This window comes from Rutilus rutilus (assembly GCF_951802725.1).
Source record: "Rutilus rutilus genome assembly, chromosome: 14".
NCBI lineage: Eukaryota > Metazoa > Chordata > Actinopteri > Cypriniformes > Leuciscidae > Rutilus > Rutilus rutilus.
The window spans coordinates 34,945,934-34,968,438 of NC_140219.1; the positions used below are offsets into that span (position 1 = coordinate 34,945,934).

The 22,505-nt window shown below is 36.7% G+C and overlaps 3 protein-coding genes across 4 annotated transcripts in view; 2 read left to right on the top strand and 1 right to left on the bottom strand.

Annotated features, from left to right (window-relative positions):
• Window positions 1-9,435, bottom strand: part of uvssa (UV-stimulated scaffold protein A) — a 42,619-nt gene extending 33,184 nt beyond the window's left edge. The window contains exons 1-4 of one of the 2 annotated variants that reach the window (XM_084430163.1): window positions 9,295-9,435; window positions 8,867-8,988; window positions 7,007-7,337; window positions 6,614-6,734 (exon numbers count right to left, since the gene is read on the bottom strand). In XM_084430163.1, coding sequence (XP_084286289.1) covers window positions 6,614-6,734; window positions 7,007-7,337; window positions 8,867-8,976 — 562 coding nt within the window. In that variant the 5' untranslated portion in view covers window positions 8,977-8,988; window positions 9,295-9,435. Of the gene's footprint in view, window positions 1-6,613; window positions 6,735-7,006; window positions 7,338-8,653; window positions 8,989-9,294 lie in introns of both variants that reach the window. The other variant, XM_084430164.1, reaches the window with a different exon arrangement.
• Window positions 9,436-9,770: 335 nt separating this feature from the next.
• On the top strand, window positions 9,771-10,701 carry LOC311304338 (trypsin inhibitor ClTI-1-like). The gene is made up of 4 exons (XM_084431297.1): window positions 9,771-9,981; window positions 10,165-10,205; window positions 10,292-10,401; window positions 10,498-10,701. Exons 1-4 carry the CDS (start codon window positions 9,945-9,947, stop codon window positions 10,541-10,543), a joined length of 234 nt encoding a protein of 77 aa, XP_084287423.1. The 5' UTR covers window positions 9,771-9,944; the 3' UTR covers window positions 10,544-10,701.
• A 3,386-nt stretch (window positions 10,702-14,087) lies between these two features.
• On the top strand, window positions 14,088-15,038 carry LOC311304224 (PI-actitoxin-Avd5a-like). The gene is made up of 4 exons (XM_084431128.1): window positions 14,088-14,166; window positions 14,536-14,561; window positions 14,649-14,755; window positions 14,853-15,038. Exons 1-4 carry the CDS (start codon window positions 14,127-14,129, stop codon window positions 14,917-14,919), a joined length of 240 nt encoding a protein of 79 aa, XP_084287254.1. The 5' UTR covers window positions 14,088-14,126; the 3' UTR covers window positions 14,920-15,038.
• Window positions 15,039-22,505: the final 7,467 nt, after the last annotated feature.

Here is a 22,505-nt window from a genome sequence, read left to right on the forward strand (position 1 = left end):
CTGATAGATAGGGTAACGTTAGACATGGTATTGTTTGATGACAAGTTGATATTGGATTGATTATTTGTACGTGCTCCTCCCGAACTTTGTTTATGAAACATCATGTGTAGATTCCGCCATCGCGTCTGTTATAGAAGATATCGGCAGCGCATTCATTTTAAAAGAGGAACAGAGAGCCGAGACATTTTGTTGGTTGAAAATATGAATGAAGAACATGCGTCATTTACTCCGTTGCTCTGATTGGTTGTAGGTCTATCCAATTGAGTGCAGAGTTTTTTTTTTTCCTGGTTTGGTTGAGACACGCCCCATAATCAAATCTCTATGGAGAAGTATCAGACTCACATTCTGACTAGAATCTGAGTATGACGACGTCAGGCTAATGGATCAGTGGTTAAATCCATAATTATGTTTTGACACCTGGTTAAACTTAGGCAAGCATCACTATTACTCCTTTTTTGAATGCAGTTTGTGTTCGTTTTTACAATCATTCTGGCACTAATTTCAGAAACATCATGTCATTTTTCAAAACTCTAGTCACAAAACCAAGTCATCACAGCCAGTCCAATGTACTAAACCTGCATTGTGCATTCATATTTTGTATGTAAAAAATGTTTTATATATATATATATATATATATATATATATATATATATATATATAAATATGTTTTATAAAAAATAAATAAATAAAAAACTATTTTAACATTAAATACCATAGGAACATTCATTTAGATCATGCACACATAAGATTCACTGTGCAGTTGTTGGCACAGTCATTACATTTTTTTTATTTATTTTTTTTATGCCATGCCAGCTTCTTTGGCTATTTTCATGGTGAAAACCATACTTATATATATATATTTATATCCATACTTAATTATTTAAAATAGAAAAAATAAAATTCTAAAATTAAAATTGGATTAACTTGATTAAAAAACGTTTCCCAGGTATTAACATAATTAAACAATTGTCTCAGAGGAGTAGAAATTATTAAATATTGTAGTACAAAATATGTGATTTTTTTCATCATGGTGCACATAAATACATCACTTTAAAGGACTAATAGAGAGAACACTACAGGAAAGAGGGAAACATGCTAGCGTTTTGAAAAATTACATCAATGTTTTAATAATAAGTGACTGTAAAAAAACTGTAAATATTCAATTTCACCTACCTTTTACTTTTCAAAGCAAGTCATTAACTACTTGTGGCAAGGCCTTTGTAGTCAAGAAGTTATTAATTGAAATTATTGATTTATTGAGGTAAATATTTGGCAGTTTTTTTTTTTTTACAATATTATACCTTTTCCAGGATATAGTTAATTTATTTTACAGCATGTCCTGGAAACTGTCTCTTGATGTTTAACTATCATACAAATTATTTGCTTAACAATATTGATATTTATTAATATTGATTCTTGGTGGAGCTGTGAAAGCTTAACATATGGATTAAAAAAATGTAACATGCTTTATCGCAAGCAGACATACAGGAATAGAGGTAATGGAATTTAAAATGTACACAAGGTTTACATGCACATCATTTAAATATCTTCTAGCTGTGCATTTAATGACAGCAATTCAGACCATATTTTAGTAAGCCCAACCGCAGGGCATCAATGAACAGACGATATCGTGAATGACCCAGTGCGCTGTGTATCAGTCGGAAAGGATTGGTTTTCAAGGACATAATGTATGTGAAAGCATTGAATTTGCACAGGATAAGCTATACAGACATTGCAGAGATAGGTGTGCCTACTGTATAGTGTATACTGTATTATATCTAGGATTATCAGGAGAAAGTGATTTAATCCCAGAAAGTGGTACAACAAATACTATAAGATAAGCCTGTAATACTTGAATGAACACCCTGGTATACAGTGCGATGCCTCGTCTGTCAGCTGATCTGATGTTCGATACTGTAAAGAAGATAAACATAACGTGCTGAACATAAACTCCTGTTTTTTACATGAACAACTACGTAAGACTCTCTGACTCGACTCAACTCTCTGAGAAAACAAAGGAAATTAACAGTTGAACTCACTCTTGTGCACGCAAGTCTCACCTCAGAATCATCCTAATGTACATCTCTTTCCCTCTTCCCCCATTCCTTCTCCCTCATGCTGAGATCACCAACATTCACCATAAGGTGCGGAGAGTTCAGAGATGTCTTGTTAACTGCTGTGGGTGTGTATCCCCCCATGTAAATCACCCTCTGTCCCCAGTAAGTCTGGGACGGTGATTAATGCAAATTCCCACTGTGAACTCATGTCTACATCTGAAAAGAGGTTTCTGCCTTGGTCTGAGTATTTAGGGAGATGCTGAAGAGGCTTGTGGCGATTTGTAGCTCAAATTAGCCTGTGATGCGGAGAGTGGCCGAGTCTCTCCGCATCATGTATTTTCTAATGTCAGGTTCACATATTTTCTCTTTATTCCAGAGCATTTGATGTTTTGTATTTATTATCTTTGAACGGATTATGAAATTGGCATGAGACATTTACCTGACATAATAAATTGAAACATCTGATTTTATTCTGACTGACTCTGAAATTGTTTTCCCAAGTAGATTGAACGGATTTGTATGTTCCCGTCAGATTAGCGACGACTAATATTTGGCATCAGTTCAAGTGTACTTGGTTTGCAAAGACAAGAAGTGAATTTCCGTTTAGAACAGCAAACGCTGCTTGACCAACCTAAATCTGGGTGTCTTACCTCTGTTTTAATTTAATGTTAGATAAGTGTTCGTGGGAAACCACGGCATGGCCAATCCAAAGCTATTATAAGATAAGTAATGTTGGTCAGCTTATATCTGTAGTAGTGGCCATACCTCTACTGAAGCAAACATTAAAGGGTTAGTTCACCCAAAAATGAAAATTCTGTCAGTAATTACTCACCCTCATGTTGTTCCAACCATGTAAGTCTTTCGTTCATCTTCGGAACACAAATTAAGATATTTTTGATGAAATCTGACAGAATTTTGACTCCTCCATAGGCTTCCAGTGTGACCGAAACTCACCGGCCCAGAATAGTTATTAAAACATTGTTAAAATAGTCCAAGTAACTACAGTGGCACTACATTAAGTTTATCATGCGACGAGAATACTTTTTGTGCGCAAAAACAAACAAAAATAACGACTTTATTCCACTTTTCATTTCCTTCTCTCTGGGCCTCGTAGTGTTTTTGCGCTGCGCGTCTGTGTTGCACGTCATCACGCAACACACACATGACCGGCGTCGACCAATAGTCAGCCTACGTGGTGACGTGTAACACAGACGCGCTGCGCAAAAACACTACGCGAACCAACTAGAGGTCGAGAGAGAAGGAAATGAATAGTGGAATAAAGTCGTTATTTTTGTTTGTTTTTGCGCACAAAAAGTATTCTCGTCGCTTGATATACTTAAGATTGAGCCACTGGAGTCACTTGGACTATATTAACGATCTCTTTAATAACTTTTCTGGGCCAGCAAGTTTCGGTCACATAGAAGCCTATGGAGGAGTGAGACAAGGCTCAGATTTCATCAAAAATAGCTTAATTTGTGTTCCGAAGATGAACGAAGGTCTTACGGGGTTGGAACAACATGAGGGTGAGTAATTACTGACAGAATTTTTATTTTTGGGTGAACTAACCCTTTAAGTTAAATTCAAGTGTATGCAATCCCACGGGGGCTATACCAAGGTATCTTTGATTGTGTAAGCGTGAATGTGACCGATCTCAGGTATATAGCATTTACCTCTGTTTGGTGACTAAACCTGATGAGCTTGTGAACGTGAGACCGTTAAACAGAAGACGTGAGGACCTCTGAGCAGCTTCCTGATCTGAACGGGGTAAAATATACTTACAGAGTTAAAAAGAATAATCAAACATTCGCTCACTTTTAATGATGCTCAGATATCATTAAAACCCTTTTCATTTATGGAGTAAGATGACATAACGAGGTAATACATACGAGAAAATGTATTTCATTTCATCTTGTTGTGTTGCGTAAAAGGAAAGACAGTAACGCGCAGAGACCTTCACCCATTTTAGCAAAAACTCCCATTTGGACCGATAAACGGGCTTATAACTATTTACTAACTATTTACTGTGGAAATTCTGCAGTACAGGCCGACTGCGGATCCAAAAACAGAGACTGGATGGGTAATGTTTACTTTACTATCCAGAATGTGTGGAAATACAAACATGGCAACGCGGTGACTTCAATGTTATGTTGTCATCAGCAAGCCAGCTATCTGTAATTCCACTTCCAGGAATCTGAGGTTAATTACTCGGCGAGACACGTGTAAATAAATGTAGACAACAGGTCAATAGTGCACTTCCACTCAATCGGCTCAAAGACTTGCATTATGAACAGTGTCGTGGCATTACAGGACCATTTGCCACATTGCCAGCACTATATGTAAGAATTTTCATGTATTCATTTTTTTTTTCTATTGCCAATGTGTGAACAGCTTATAACAAAACTTAAAAAACAAGGCCTTTCGAGACTTCCTAGGTTGTCTATGAAAGCCTGAAGACTGATTTTTATGTGAAGGACACGAAAATCAAAAGAAAGTGGCATTTACGCTCCCAAGAATGATGACACAAGACATGAATGCTTATTCAGGATAATACCGAAAGAGCCGTTCTGTCCAAATGTGTCATGCAAAGAAATGGATTCATTCAAACTATAGTCTCACATAGTCAGATCTATATATATATAGCCTAAAAATACTTTATAATCAAACTATCATAGCGGTGTGATTTTAATGAGCTCATCTGTCGACATGATGCCGCTGACTCTCAGCTCTGCTGCAAACACTTCCACATCACTGTGATCGGATGCTTTCTGAACTGCTGTTTTCTCACCGCTGTTTATTTTGTAATTGAGAGGAAAGTGTGCAGCACATATTTACATATTCATCAAACCGTCGCTCTCATTAGCGTGGACGGCGTCGGGTGTTTGCTAACAGTATATCACTGTAAAGGTATTTCACACGTCTGTTTCCATCTAAGCAAAGAATAAAAAAATTAGTACTGCTGCAGTTCACTTAACGGCCACCGGTGGCGCTAATAACAAGGGCTTCTGAATTCTACATACAGCCCCTTTAAGGTTCAGGGTACGTTTCCGCAACAATCGGGAAATATTTTTTCTTTGTATTTTTCACGTACATACAACAACGTTGTCTAAACGATCCCCATTCACACGGATCCATGAAAACAATTTCACTCGCTGTATTCTGCTACCAGGCCAGTAGATGGCGATGTCACTTTGTAAAGAAACACTACGCGCCACTGAACACATAATACACAAGACATCACCGTTTACACAAATTCACGTTTTTGTGAGACAATAACGGTATCATTTTCAAAAACTTGCACTTTGAACCCCATTTTCAAAAAAAAAAATTTGTTTGTTTTTAAGTTTGGGGTTTTTAGGCCCCAAAAATGCCATTGTCGCCAAAACACACAAAAAGTTTTCTGCCTTTAGTTGAAAACGGTGTCGTGTAAACGGCTGTAAATCTGTAAATATATAATGAAATAATGTATAAAAAATTCTATAATTATTTTATTATTAATTATTTTGTTCATTTTATTCATTTATTTTCATGTTTAAGTACTAATCTGTAAATAGACGGATTTTTTTTTTTTTTTTTTTATAGACCAGTGTCCATGTTATCAGGAGAACTGCATGTCCTCAGTACCACACTGTTCAAACACAGTGAACTCTGTGTTGACTTTTCACAGCTATATCACTGAAGATTTGAGCTAGTACTTCCATCCTACTGTTGACCTGCTTGTCAAGTCTACTACTGGTCTTATGTCTTATTAGCATGTCAGTATTGCCTTAGAATGTCATAAATGAAAATGCAGTCAGTGAATGCTATTTTATTCTACACTCTTAAAAATAAAGGTTCTTTATTTCCACTGATGGAACCTTTAACATCCATAGAATCTCTCCATTGGAAAATCGGTTATTTACACAGTAAAACATTTTGGGTTATTTTTGTAACCCAACCGTTGGGTTACACATATTGGGTCACTATGTTGGAATATTTTCCAAAAATGTTGGGTCATTTTTTAAATCGTTGGGTAATTTATAGTAATTACTTGGCTGCTGGGTTAACTGTTGGGTTACGTATGTTGTTAGTACACTCGTGTATTTTGAATTTATGTACACATTTTATGTATATTTACATTAAATTCTGGACTCCTCAATATTTAATTTGTCATTTAAAAATATGTTTGTTGACACATATTTATTGTTTTATACAAATAAACAATCTGTATTTGAAAACAAAGTGTATGATAATGTCATAAATAAAAATAAATAGTTAGCTTAACTGTTGGGTTACTTTTAACCCAACTGGCTTTTAACCCAATACACTGGGTTAAAATAACCCACAGTTGGGAAGGTGCTACACACCCCATAGTTGGGTTACTCGTTGGGTTATTTTTAACCCAACATTATTAAGTGAGTATAAAGGAAAAGGGTTCTTTAGATAATTAAAATATTCTTCACGCTAAGAAAAAAATCCCTGAAGAATTCTTTGAGGTTCATCTAAAACCCACTTTTAGAAGCTTTATTTTTAAGAGAGTAGTGTCAACAGGGCTGCCGTTTATGAACGTAAGAATGTACCTTCCATCTGCTGTTTGGCCTTTTCAAGCCTCTCTTTGTAAATTCTTTCCAATCTCTTCTGTTTCTCCTCTTGTCTCTTTCTTTCAGCCAGTGTTCTCGCTTCAACATCATGAAAATCTACCTGAGAAAAATATGCAATGTGTGATCAGACATATCACTATTATTGAGACAAATTATGTTTACCGATTATAAATCTGCCCAAAACAAGTATTAGAAAAATAAATAAAATACTATTTTGTTCTTCAGTTGTTCATTACCTTTCATTAAACAGCTAAACTCCACTCTTTTCCCATTACAATCTTTAATTACATAACAACAGTGACGTGTTCCAGGGTGCAAACTGATGTTATTATTAAATACTGTTTACTGTTAGAGGTGCAGCCGGATTAATACCTTTTTAATCTGCTTAAGAAAGTGATATCCCAGAGACAGTTTCTTATACGCCTCTCCATACGTGGCCTGCCACGACTGCACCGTCTGAATGGCGAGTGTCCTGAGTTTTCTGGCCACCTCTTTAGGTGGAGGCAGCGGCTGCTCGGCGTCGGTCTCGACTGTGAGCTCCAGGAACTCCTGGAAGTTCGTGATCAGAAGACCTCTGAAGTGATGCGACCGGCTGAAGATCTCACTGAGCATCTGGAAGGCAGAGAGCCGGATCTCCGCATGCTCTTGGTTCAGCTGGGTCATAATCAAGTGGTAGAAATGATCAATGTAGTCATTGGAAACTCTGCGGTCAGAAAAAGAAGAGGGATTTAACAAGAAGGCGCATGTGGTCACATGTCCAGTGCTGCTCTATGGACTCAAGAACAAACACTATACAAACACACAGGCACATATCCATTATAAACTACTTGCTTATAAATTAAATTTGACATATAACTGTTTGTATCTTCATAACTGACAACACTGATAAATAAACGCTGGGCAAGGCCAGTTCCTCATCCTGTGAGTGGACAATCAGTTCTCTATTCTCAAGAAGACTTTGGGCAGAGCTGGGAACCAAAGCTAATGTTGGGTTAAAAGTAACCCAACAGTTAAGATAACTATTTATTTTTAAGTATGACATTATTTCAATAAATAAAATACACTTTGTTTTCAAATACAGATTGTTTATTTGTTTAAAACAATAAATATGGCTCAACAAATATATTTTTAAATTACAAACTACATATTGGGGAGTCTAGAATTTAATGTAAATATACATCATTGTGTACATAAATTCAAAATACACAAGTGTACATACAACATACGTATTTAACCCAACAGCCGGGTTAATACTAGAAATCACCCAACGGTTTTAAAAATGACCCAACATTTTTTGGGGAAAATAACCCAACATAGTGACCCAATATGTGTAACCCAACGTTTTTTTTACTGTGTATTTATGATGCACTGTACTGTGATAATAGCATGGCTGTCTGAAATCAAAAATTGTGGAAGCATTTTTGTCTCACACCTGGTTGCCAGCACAGTTAAGCAAAAGATTGTAACCAGTTTAAACTCTTACTTCACTCCCAGGTAAAGTTCAACCGGCTCTAGACTAGGGTAATGGCCGTTTACTAATGCAGTGGATGTGAGGGGGCAAAATCTCTCACTATCAGCAAAACAAATTAGATATTCTGTTAGGAAGAGTGTGTTTTTGGAGATATGGACAAATTTACTGCAGTAAAATAATTTCATGTGAGGTATGCATATAGTATGGGACGTCCCCTATAAGAGCTGGTCATTATTTTCTTCTACTGGTTAAAAATTAGGTCTTTATAAGTGTATAAAGTGCAATTATGTGACATATCTCCAAACCGCTGCAGTGAAATGGTTACATATGAGGTGTGCATTTAGTATGGGTCGTCCCCTATAAGAACTGGCCATTCGTTTTGTCTACGTCTTAGTAATGAGGTTTTTATAGCTGTATGAAATGAAATATTGTCATAAAACTCCAAAACACTGCAGTAAAATGGTTTCATATGAGGTGTGCATATAGTATGGGATGTCCCTAATTATTAGAAATTAGGTCTTTATTGGCTAAAAAACAAATTCACATACCTCCAAAATGCTGCCGTAAAATGGTTTCAAATGAGATGTGCATATAGTATGGGTCGTCCCCTATAAGAACAGGCCATTCCTGATCCAATGAAATCTTTCCCAGAATGTTCTGAATCTATTCACTTTATGTTGTCTTTTTTTTTTCTTATTTTTCTTTTTCTGTGAAACGGTGTTTGTGAACAAAACGATACAACCAAAAGCTCTATATCATACTTGCACATTTTCTTCACTTCCTTCATTTTGTCTTGATTCAACTGTGGTTCTCCAGAGGTTGTCAACTCCTCAACCAGTTGTGAGAGCTTATCTCGCAGTGTTTGGTCCATCTTGATATAACCCTAAAACAGAATGAATAGAGGATTAAAGGATTAAAGTATAAGTCAAAGAACAATCACTGAGAAATAGTTGCTCCTCTATGTCATCATTACTCACTGTTACTTGTGTTATGCAACTGCTGTTATAGATAGATAGATAGATAGATAGATAGATAGATAGATAGATAGATAGATAGATAGATAGATAGATAGATAGATAGATAGAATCTAACGTCACTAGTGACAGAGAGCTTCTCGTTTCATCTGACTATCTGTATCAGAAGTGTATCTTTCCTCAGTTGAATAGGACGAATGACACACAACACGTACCTCCTCATCCACTTGCTGTACTGAAAATGGCTTTATTAATTACTGGTATTGTATAAAATGTATGTTTCCGTGTGGGGATGAAGTGCACTCATCTCAGTGTCTTCAGTGCGACTGAGCAGGGAATGTAAACAAAGATACAGTGAGCAAATGTAGCAGTGAAGAGTCAACCATTTTCAAAATAAAAGTCTCGCTCGTGTAACATTTCACTGAAAACTGACTTAACTACAGCCGAAACATAATCATTAATATAATTTTATAACAATTACTTTCACTGTAAAGTTGAATATGGGTGTGCCTATTACAGTTACACGTGCGGGAATCGCTTATGATTATTAATTAGATGCTGCTGACGTTGCTTACGTAACAAAAAAAAAAAAAAATCATTAGCCGAGCCTTCCTTAATTCTTATTCGCCACGCTAACATCCGCCCACTTTACCCACGTCTGGTTGTCAGCCAATCAGTGAGGCAGATTAATGAATATTCAAAAGCCAAGCCTTTGGCGTAGTAGGATTCGAGTGACGCACTTTGTAAATGTGTAACTTTTCTGTGGGCGGGAGTAAGAAACGTTAATAAAAAGAGCAATAAAGGTTCTCACCACACCTGAAAGTTATTGATTACATAGTCAACACAACGCTGTAAACAAACAATCATGCTGGGACGGATTTTGCTAGTATTCTGCTTGGCAGGTGAGTTTATCACTGGTTTTGGCAATAAGGATAATCAAAGTTTTGATGTTTTGAGCGTGTTTTGTAACAAAGACGACGTTATTTTTTATCTTTAATCCTTAAAAGTTCAAACCACAAAAAGTATAAAGCAGACTCTTCATATCACGTAGTTATGTTTTGTGTGTGTACGTTTCTTCTATACAGCCTTGGCAAGCGCAGCTGTGATCCCTGATGGCTCTAAAGTGGTGGGTTGATGATTATAACCTATTCCTTATAACCTTAATTTAACCACTACATGCATTTAATGTATTCTGTGTGCTTCTCTTGAAAGCCAAAGTGCTCTGAATACTTTCTTCCCATGTGTACCCGGGAATATAACCCTGTGTGTGGAACTGATGGAGTCACTTACCCAAACGAGTGCATGCTGTGTCTGGAAAACATGTATGTAAATCAAGTTTCTAACGTTTCAGTTTGAATGCTCATAATGTTCTTCCTAGTGTCCTACTGAAACCGTGTTGTTTGTCTGTCTTGTCATAGGGAGCTCAAGGTGAACATTGCGATCTCCGGGAGGGGAGAATGCTGAGACGGATCCACTCGTTTATATTTGGGATGACATGAAGGCTGGAACCACATGCTGCTTTTAAAAAAAAAAGTTTTAATGATGAAATGAAGTGTTTGTTCCCTGTTGTGTGTCCTTTTTTAAATTGTTCTAATCCTTAAATAAAGCCTTTTATGTAGTAACTCGCTGCTTTGTGCTTTTTGTCTCGAGTTTAAATGTTTAAATTAATCTCTCACATCAAAAAACAGACAAAGGAGTATTAGACAAAATGGCCATGAATGGCAGTTGTTCAACACGAGTAAACTCAGACCTTATTCAATGAGGTAATACGAACATTGTGTGTATGTTTTCCATTTGCTTCAGAGAGAAAGGAGTGATGGATCAGTGTGTGAACACCAAAAAAACAATGGTAATGTCAAAGTTTGATTTAATGGCCTAATTTAACTTAGTAGAGCATTTGAGTGATGGAAAAATGACATGAGTATTTCTAAATCAAACGGCACAAAAACAACTTTATAAATGACGCCAAGTAGTTACAACACACTCCAGGATTGCACTGGATAAACAGTCAAACACAACATTACTCCCACTGCGTGGGCCAATCATCTTCTACAGTGGTATCATATCTCGCATCTCTGACACAATGAAGGCAAGAGAACAAACTTTGTCCCACATCATATACACTAAATATTTACAACAAACAGGACAGGCTGTTTTATATAAAACTTCTGATGGCCTATGGCTATAACTAAGGTACATTTTTATGTGTTTTTTATTAAAATGTTATACTACTGTAGAACTCATGACTCATAATCACTAAAGAACATCAAATACTGCTGTTGATTTAATGAAATCTAAATATAATTTAGAAATCGTTATGTGAAGTCTTCTAATATAAATATAATTTCATAAGGTCAAGATGCAAAACTACTATCCAAGTCCAAGGCTAACATTTATTTTCACATTGTCATGGCAATGTTATGAAGAAATCCCTCAGTAACAATTGTACGGGCAGAGATGGACATAAATACATGGAAATACACAAAATACATGTGAAATTGGCCATCCAGTGCAGGTATAGGTCACAGTGAATGAAGAAACTACATAGGCCGACTGACTTTTCATTCCTAACCACATCTCTGCCCTCTCTGTCATTCTTTCTTTCTTTCTTTCTGGCAATTACAAATAAACTTATGCAAAATAGCAGCCATTTATATACTTATTTCTGGTTACAATGTAGTCTATTACTTGTGGTGAACACACACAAAAAAATAATACTGTATGTAAAACTGTGGGAACCTTTTCTGCTCTCTAGCAAAGAATATGGATGGGCGATATGACCAAGATCTCAATTTTACTTAACAGTAACAATATCATGGTTTCACAATTCTCAATATCAGTTTTGATTCCACAGCATAAACTGAATTTCAAACTCTGTCGATTTTTATTTTTATTTTATTTTTTGCAGGTAGTCCGATGCTTTTTAACTAATTTTATGTTTATTTTATGTAAAGTTTATTAAGTTTATTAGAATTAGAAAGTGTATCTAAAATTTAAAATTAGAATTAATTTAGATTCATTTGACACTATTTACCCCTTTTTTGTTATTATTTTTTATGTACAATAAAACTAAAAGCTAAAGATGTTTGTGGTGTATCATTCATCAGTGCTTCTTTTTCCACTCCAACGTTCCAATAATTCCTGCCCACTAAAAGCTGCACGGATAAATTTGCTTATACCTCACAAACAGGCCCATCTATGTAAACGATTTAGAAAAAGTTCCATCAATTCAAACTTTTTATCATCGCTATGATATGTAGAGTCATATCACCCAGCCCTAACATGCAGTAATGCTTTACACACATTTGACAAGCTAGTTGATAAAAATCAAAAACCGGTCAAGACTGATTGGCTAACGCTATTTTCCCACTTGTCTGTGCTCTTTTATTCTTTCATGTTAACTGAAGTGAATAATGCACTATTTTAACTTTAATCAACAAGTAGAATTGATCATGACATTCTCACCTTATACCAAAAAAAAAAAAGCTGAGCTAGTGAATGTCTGAACTAGTTGATGCACAAAATCAGTACCCTGATAAAGAGGTTGACTGGCAAAAAGTATTTTATGTATTTTGAAAATAAAAAAATACTCATCTTAAATGTATTTAAATACAAATTACATTTGATTTTTTCCAAAGACTTTAAAATACAAAATAGTATTTTGTATTTCAAATACGTATTTTAAATACATGTATCTGAAAATACTGCCCATCCCTGTGTACTTATCAGTATACTCACATGTCCAACAGGGCTCAGAGTCCCTGAGGTTTATGATGATGATCAAAGTTGCATTTTTCATACTTTTGGGTCCTATTTTGTATATTTTATTAGTGCCGCATGCAAATGGTTGCAGATATTTACACATCATTTTTTTTTTTAATTATTAAATGAACAGACATGGAATGGACAAGCTAAGTTTATTAATTTCATAAAACACATTTAAAAACAACAGACATTGAAACCAAACTGCTGTACAACAAATGTAAAACAAACTTAAAACAAATTTAGACGTGAAGATACAAAAAAATGGATACTTGGAAATTTTACAACCTCAAACAGAATTAAAACATAATGAATAAAAATGACTATGTGGGATTGAAAATAACACCAATGTTTTTAACACAGTCTCGTACATTAGAAAACAGGGGACCAAGCTGATTAACAATGCCAGAAGACAGACCTGTTGGGTCAAAAGCAATTATTTCAGTGTTATTACTATTTAAGAAATCCACGTCCATCCAGCATTTAATGTTTTGGAGACATGCAATCAGATTAGACACAGAACAGTTGTGGTTTTTAACAGGAAGATAAAGCTGAGTGTCATCTGCATAGAAATCATACAAAATGTTGGGTTTCTGAATAATACAAGCATATATAAGGCAAAAAGAAGAGGACCCAGAATAGAGACTTGTGGGACACCTTAGGAGATTTGAGAATGAGATGAGAAACATTTCCCCAAATAAACAGAAAAAGTTCTGTCCTTAAGGTAAGATGCAAACCAAATTCAGCACAGATCCCTGAAACCCAGCTACATGATCAAGTCTTTGCAAAAGGATGTCATGATCTACTGTGTCAAATGAGACACAAATCAGTGGAGATCTCTAATGGGGATTTAAAAATGCATTAATTGTACTAAAAAGGACCTTCGGCCTTTGTGCATTTTGTGCAAGACAAAACAAAAGTTTGATTTTCTGTACTTTGTACAGAACACCTTTTTTGAAGAAGCTCTGAACTCAGAAAATAGTTCCCCAGTTGAGTAGTTTTACTGGAACTGAGTGATTTGGTGGAGTCAGAGAGATTAAACTGTATTTGTTATCCATGATTGACTTTGTACAACTCAAGTGATTATTCATTTGACATTACACACATCTACCAGCCAAAGTAAATAAACTATTAAACTAAAGGTGCTTAGTGTGTGTGATGTGATGAATCGGTGGGATGGACGGTCCACTCCCACGTTAAGAGGCGGATACAGTATTGATATAAATAGGTGGATCATTATATCTCTGATCATATCGTCAGTGAGTTGAATCTCAGGTTGTGAACAATGTTTGCACGAGGAATCATCGTCCTTCTCTGCGTCCTAGGTGAGTAATATAATCATTTCATTTACAAAACAACTGATATTAGGATGTTGGTAATTTGTCACATGAGGACCTGTGATACACACTGATACTCAGCAACAGTCTAATTTGGTTCATAATGAAGAGTTTTCAATAAAGTCTGCACATTCTTTAGAGTCTTAATTCATCTTTGCCAAGTAGGACAAATGAAAAATGTTTAAGATAAGTCACATTCAGACATTTTTAAGTGCGATTTAAGGGATAGTTCACAAAACAAAAAGTCTAAAGTTCTGTTTTTGTTCAATGGGCAAACCTAGAAGTTAGCATGTGTTATTTCCTCATGTCATATCATGATAAACTTTAATCCTTGTTTTTCCTTCTTGACACAAACAGTGGCCATATCTGATGGAGCAACAGAGGTGAGTAAATAAAGGCTGTAGAATTGCTTCTTTCCACGTGACAATAACTCAATAAATTAACTTTTTTTTTCCTTTTTATGTGACCAGCCTAATTGCAGGCACTCGTCTAACATATGCACAATGCACTATTCACCCGTGTGTGGATCCGATGGAATAACGTACGGCAATGAATGCATGCTGTGTGGTGCCATCAAGTGAGTTTAAAAATACATGTATTTTAAAATAAAGTACTGTAGGTTTAAAAACAGTTTAGAGTCGGTCACTTTCAAACTTTAATCTCTCTCTTTTTAGGGCATCAAAAACTAAAATCTTGATCCAGAAACAAGGCCCATGTGAAAATGAACATCTGGAGGAGTGACACAGGAATGGCACCATGATTCAGCTTGACAGTCCTTTAGTCAGCTACTCATGTCTCATTCATTATGAGCTGAATGTGTAATGTGTATGGTTTAATCCATAAATAAATGTTGCATATTGAAGCTGTTCTGTTTGGTTCTGTTTTCTTCCTCAAGTCAAATTTGAAAGACAAGATGATAAAATAGGGGGAAATAGGTGAAGGTTTACTTTGAAAGAGGCACCCAAACCATATCTAGAGAGTAGAATATTATAAAGGTATCACAAATACCATAATTTGTCTTAAATAAGAGGCGATCTGTCGCTGTAATGTGTTGTTTTTAAAGTCCCCTTTGGTGAAAATCAAGTTTTTAATGTTGTTTATATGTGGTGTTTTTAAAGTGTCATGAAACACTTTAGTCTGGTCGTTTACACCTCAGAGTTGCAAAAAGTCTCAAGAAATGGGAGTGTAAAGCTGTGGAAAATTGGGAGTGTAGAAGGTGGGAAAAGGGGAGACAACCACCAATAAAACACAGACCTGCAACACACTCATTATACAGACACATGGATATTAAAATATGACCACGGAGAAAAATAAAATAAAACTCTAAAAATCGAACCCTTCATAACAACAAACTCCTAAAACGAGGCAGAAACGCAGAAGAACATTTATTAAATTTAAGAGCACTAAACTAAGCTCTGTCTACATCATCTTCTGTGTATCAGAATAATCCATTGTGTCATTGCGTTCATGATCAGTACAGCTGTGTCAGTGTTCTTATTTGCACATTTTCATTTGAAGAAGACGTAATTAATTTTGTGCGCATACACGGTGCTGGTTTTAGAGCACTAGTCTAGAGTATATGAGATACACTATATTGCCAAAAGTATTGGGACACCCCTCTGAATCATTGAATTCAGGTGTTCCAATCACTTCCATTGCCACAGTTATATAAAATCAAGCACTAGGCATGCAGACGCTTCTACAAACATTTGTGAAAGAATGGGTCAGGAGCTCAGTGAATTCAAGCATGGAACTGTGATAGGTTGACATCTGTGCAATAAGTCCATTCGTGAAATTTCCTCACTACTAAATATTCCACGGTCACCTGTTAGTAGTATTATAACAAAGTAGAAGTTTTAGGTCACGTAAAATCCCTGAGCGGGTCAGCACATGCTGAGGCTCAGAGTGTGCAGAAGTCACCAACTTTCTGCAGAGTCAATAGCTACAGACCTCCAAACTTTGTGTGGCCTTCAGATTAGCTCATGAATAGTGCGAGAGCTTCATGGAATGGGTTTCCATGGCCGAGCATCTGCATCCAAGCCTTACATCTCCAAGTGGTGTAAAGCTTGGGATGCAGTGGTGTAAAGCTTGGGATGCAGTGGTGTAAAGCGTGAGATGCAGTGGTGTTAAAGCGTTGGATGCAGTGGTGTAAAGCGTGGGATGCAGTGGTGTAAAGCTTGAGATGCAGTGGTGTAAAGCGTGGGATGCAGTGGTGTAAAGCATGGGATGCAGTGGTGTAAAGCTTGAGATGCAGTGGCGTAAAGCGTGGGATGTAGTGGTGTAAAGCATGGGATGCAGTGGTGTATAGTGTGGGATGAAGCAGCGTAAAGCGTGGAATGCAGTGGTGTAAAGCGTGGGATGCAGTGGTGTAAAGCATGGGATGCAGTGGTGTAAAGAGTGGGATGCAGTGGTGTAAAGTGTGGGATGCAGTGGTGTAAAGCGTGGGATGCAGTGGTGTAAAGTGCCGAATGCAGTGGTGTAAAGCGTGGGATGCAGTGGTGTAAAGTGTGGGATGCAGTGGTGTAAAGTGTGGGATGCAGTAGTGTAAAGTGTGGGATGCAGCGGTGTAAAGCATGGGATGCAGTGGTGTAAAGTGCCGAATGCAGTGGTGTAAAGTGTGGGATGCAGTGGTGTAAAGTGTGGGATGCAGTGGTGTAAAGTGTGGGATGCAGTGGTGTAAAGAGTGGGATGCAGTGGTGTAAAGCATGGGATGCAGTGGTGTAAAGTGCCGAATGCAGCGGTGTAAAGCATGAGATGCAGTGGTGTAAAGTGCCGAATGCAGCGGTGTAAAGCATGGGATGCAGTGGTGTAAAGTGCCGAGTGCAGTGGTGTAAAGCGTGGGATGCAGTGGTGTAAAGCGTTGGATGCAGTGGTGTAAAGTGTGGGATGCAGTGGTGTAAAGTGTGGGATGCAGTGGTGTAAAGAGTGGGATGCAGTGGTGTAAAGAGTGGGATGCAGTGGTGTAAAGCATGGGATGCAGTGGTGTAAAGTGCCGAATGCAGCGGTGTAAAGCATGGGATGCAGTGGTGTAAAGTGCCAAATGCAGTGGTGTAAAGCGTGGGATGCAGTGGTGTAAAGTGCCGAATGCAGTGGTGTAAAGCGTGGGATGCAGTGGTGTAAAGTGTGGGATGCAGTGGTGTAAAGTGTGGGATGCAGTGGTGTAAATTGTGGGATGCAGTGGTGTAAAGAGTGGGATGCAGTGGTGTAAAGCATCAGATGCAGTGGTGTAAAGCGTGGGAAGCAGTGGTGTAAAGCCTGGGATGCAGTGGTGTAAAGCATGGGATGCAGTGGTGTAAAGAGTGGGATGCAGTGGTGTAAAGTGCGGGATGCAGTGGTGTAAAGTGTGGGATGCAGTGGTGTGAAGCGTGGGATGCAGTGGTGTAAAGAGTGGGATGCAGTGGTGTAAAGCATGGGATGCAGTGGTGTAAAGTGTCAGATGCAGTGGTGTAAAGCGTGGGAAGCAGTGGTGTAAAGCGTGGGATGAAGCAGCGTAAAGCATGGGATGCAGTGGTGTAAAGCGTGGGATGCAGTGGTGTAAAGCGTGGGATGCAATGGCGTAAAGTGTCAGATACAGTGGTGTAAAGCGTGGGATGCAGTGTTGTAAAGCGTCAGATGCAGTGGTGTAAAGTGTCAGATGCAGTGGTGTAAAGCATGGGATGCAGTGTTGTAAAGCGTCAGATGCAGTGGTGTAAAGTGTCAGATGCAGAGGTGTAAAGCATGGGATGCAGTGTTGTAAAGCGTCAGATGCAGTGGTGTAAAGTGTCAGATGCAGAGGTGTAAAGCATGGGGTGCAGTGGTGTAAAGTGTCGGATGCAGCAGTGTAAAGCGTGGGATGCAGCGGTGTAAAGCATGGGATGCAGTGGTGTAAAGTGCGGGATGCAGTGGTGTAAAGTGTGGGATGCAGTGATGTAAAGTGTCAGATCCAGTGGTGTTAAGCATGGGATGCAGTGGTGTAAAGCACGTCGTCACTGGACTCTAGAGCAGTGGAGACGTGTTCTCTGGAGTGAAGAACACACTTCTCTTTCTGGCAATCTGATGGACGAGTCTGGGTTTGGCGGTTGCCAGGAGAACGGTACTTGCCTGACTACATTGTGCCAGGTGTAAAGTTTGGTGGAGGAGGGATTAACGTGTGGGGTTGTTTTTCAGGGGTTGGGCTTGGCCCCTTAGTTCCAGTGAAAGGAATTCCCAATGCTTCAGCATACCAAGACATTTTGGACAATTTTGGACAATTTCATGCTCCCAACTTTGTGGGAACAGTTTGGGTTTGGCCTCTTCCTGTTCTAACATGACTTTGCACCAGTTCTGACCTCAACCTGATAGAACACCTTTGGGATGAATTAGAGCGGAGACTGTGAGCCATCTATCACTCTGTTACGGAGTCCCCCTAGTCCCACTTTGTCAAAAAAAATCTTGAGGCCACGAGTTACTATCTTGAGGCCACGAGTTACTATCTTGAGGCCACGAGATTATAATTATTTTATTTTTTGACAAAGTGGGACTAGGGGGGCTCTGTACTCGGTCTCTTCTCCACCAATAAGTTTTCTTTTTCAAAAAGAAAAACTAATTTTGTAAACATGCTAAATAAAATAAAAAAACTTCATAAAACCTGCCAAAAGGCTTCCACCTTTTTACACCTTCATACACACACATACTTTTTTTTAAAACATTTTTATGTACAGTTCATGTAATTTTATATAAGATTACTAAAGCAAATAATCTTGCCTTCTTCTCACACCATGTGCTCCTGTGACCATTTGTTGACATGACATGGTTAGACTCAGATGGTAAATAAATATATATTAAGCTGGGTGTCCACCCTAGAGATTACAATATTTATAATGAAACCATCATATTTTAAAATATGATATTAATCTTATCATATAATAAAATATATTTTATTGTTGCTACTGCAAATCTATATTAAATTATTATGGGATCACCTATGATTCCAGAATCTTTACTTTTCAAAATAATTTTGTGTCTGTATTTTTTTTAAATATATTTTTTATATTAACATTATTAATGACAGTATATTTATTGAACAAAGATGAATACTTTTATTTGTCAAAATAAACAGAAAATAGTATAAACTTTGCTAAAGTGGTTTTGAAAAAGTATTAACGTAGACATTACTAAAAACATATTATCATATTATTCTTCTTTTTTTTCTTCTTCTTTTTTTTTACATAAAAGAAAAATATTAAGTGTTTATCAGAGGGGTCCAAGACCCCAGGACTTTATATATATATGTGTGTGTGTGTGTGTGTGTGTGTGTGTGTGTGTGTGTGTGTGTGTGTGTGTGTGTGGATTCGAGGAGTTTTTTGGTTGGTTTGGGTTTTTTCAGCTTTTTGAACATAGAAGTACGATAAAGGCATGATATGCTATACAAATTTTATGTGGATAAAGACATATTTTGTGCATGACGACACATGTCCTTATAAGGCCTAGAAAATATGTTGTTTTAACAACATAACATCTCGTTATTACAAGAAAAATATGACGTTTTAACGACATAACATCTAATTTTTACATAAAAATTATATATATATAAAAAAATAAACGACATAACATTTCGTTATTATGACATAATTGAGTGGAAAAAATAATATGTATGTGGCAGCAATATATCTGAAATATCTGAATGCATACTGAAGTTCAACTGACTTTATGACCCAGAGGAACAGCTCAGTTGCTCCATATAGAGCTATAAGGCCATCTAGTGGCAAGAGTCATGAAATATCATGTTATATTATTTATTTTCCACAAGAGGTCGGCAAAGACACCCAATGTAAGATATTTTGAGCTGAATTAAAAGGATTATGCATGAAATTGTGTTACTTTGAATGTAAGTTGAAAGAATGTGAGGAATGTGCTTAAATTAGTAAATTACTATTTATTTATTGTTTAAATCTAGTAATTTAAAGGTAAATAAAATAAAAGATAACAAAACAATCTCCAAAAAAATTGCATTAAAAAATATTATCAAAATGAAATAAAATAAGCTTTCTGGACCAAAAAAAAAAAAAAAGCATAATTTTAGGGCTTTGTGCGAGGGAAGGATTTGTTAAAGGACGCGAGGGAAGGATGGGGGTTAAGCTAAAGTATTTATATCAATAATGTGTGTCTTTTGCCCCGTGCTGGTTTTGCCCCTTGTGTCTAAAAGGCCCTCCTGGCCACATCATACATATAAGATCTTTAAACAAAACAAAACACTTTTGTGATTTATTTTCACACAAAATATTTTGCTCCATCAATGTTCAGCACAAAAATTTTCCACCGGACAAAATTGCGATTGTTAACTCATGATTTCTGTTCTGTCTGTGCGCACCAATCTTGCACTTCTATCTACTCCTCAACCAGACCACCTAGAGACTTCGGGTTTTCGGCATTATGTTAAGGAAGGTCTAATCTCGGGAACGCACAAAAAAAAATCCAGGAAAAGATTTACTATCTCTTAGTGTTGTGATCCCATGACGTCAGAAAATTGCGCTAAAACACTCACTGAGTTTTTATTACTTGTTTTTATGCAATCATACGCTAGTGAAAAGCAATTTTTTCTTAAGGTGTGCCTTTAGCCCTGTTGAACCCTATATAGAAGAGTAGTGTAGTGGTTTTTATTCTGCGGTTTATGGCACGGCAAAATATAAATGAAAGATTAATATTCAGTTCGCACTTTTACAAAAAGCCAAATGTTTTTGGCTTTATCGATCTGATTAATGTTAACATCATCAGCTTTCAAGGATTAGATGTGAATTTGTGAAACTGTTTAAAATTAGTTAAATTGTACGATGTAAATATCATATATTATTGTGATGTAAATATCATATGATCTGTGAAAATATGAATACATTTATGTCTTTAGTGTCTGTTTATCTAAGTGATAAAGAGAGAGTTGTTGATCATTTACTATTATATTAGCAGGGGATGTTTTAGTTTTGATTCATTGATTAATGTTTTTATGTTTTGCATAGGCTGTTGCATAAAGTTGTTCAGTAACATCATTCTTTAATCAAAACACTTGTTCATATTTTATTAACCTCAGTATTAGGAAAAGGCGACAGATGTTTCAGGGAAAGTGAAAGGCCGTGGATGAACAAGTGTGTGTGTTTCCAGCAGAGGGAGACAACATTACGCAAATTATGTCATGAACATTAATTTCTATAATTTCTCTCTCCCACCTCAGAACGGTTAATCATGATACACGCGTAAACATAAAGCTTCTTTGTTTGCATCAATGTTTCCATGAGGAACCTTCAACATTCCCACTGCATGTTTCTTTATGGTTGAAAAAAGGTTCTTTAGATTATTAAAATGTTCTTCACACTAAGAAAAAAAGAGTTATTTTAAGAACTGATCTCTGGAAGGTTCTTTGAGGCTATTTTCAAGATGAATATGATTTTAAAGAGTAATTTAGTCAGCAATTGAGTTCTGGTTGACTCTTAAAGGTTTGTTTGTCACGATCATGAATCAGAGGATGAAGGAGGAATACTTCTAGATTCCTTTATTTGTCATTTTTATGCTCCACATAAAAAGCCATAAATCTAAACAAGCTGTGTTCAAACTTTTAGGTTGATATCTCAAAAAAAAAAAAGCTTTTGTTTGACCGATCTAAATCAGTCTAGCCAAAACAATCATGATCATACACCTGAAGGTATGCAGACATTATTCTCAAACTGGGTAAAGTGTCTTTTATTACATTATAGAAGAGAACTGTATACTTCTATCACTGTGAGGTGATCATTCATGACTCATGATCACTAAAGAACATCAAATACTGCTTTTGATTAAAAGAAATGAAATAGTGAGTCTGTGAGTTGAACTTGAGGTCTTGCTTGTTTCATTCAACTGCATTTCTTCTTATGCAAAATATCATTCAATTTAAAACTGCTGTTGCCTAAATATCATTTAACAATGGTTATGTAAAATCTTCTGATATAAATATAATTGATCAAGTCAGGCTAGATGCAAAACTGTCCAAGTCCAAGACTAAAGTTTATTTTCACATTGTTATGAAGAAATCCCTCAGTAAAGGCCCTTTCACACTGGACGCGATTTTGACGCACGAATAATTCGCGCGATGGTTTTATTTTTCGATCAGCTGTTTGTGTAATGAGTGCTTCCACACCGAACGCGAATGTGCTGCGGCGAAAAAACGACTTTTATTTTATTCGCTTCGATGTCGATTTTTTTTTACTTTTGCGGCGACAGAATAGGCTTCAGCCAATCATATACTACAAGGACAACGATTTGAAAGACAATGTGTGGCGTAGCATTGCCAACCAACACGGTTATCACGACTGTGAGTGTGTTGTGTGATAGTTTTAGTC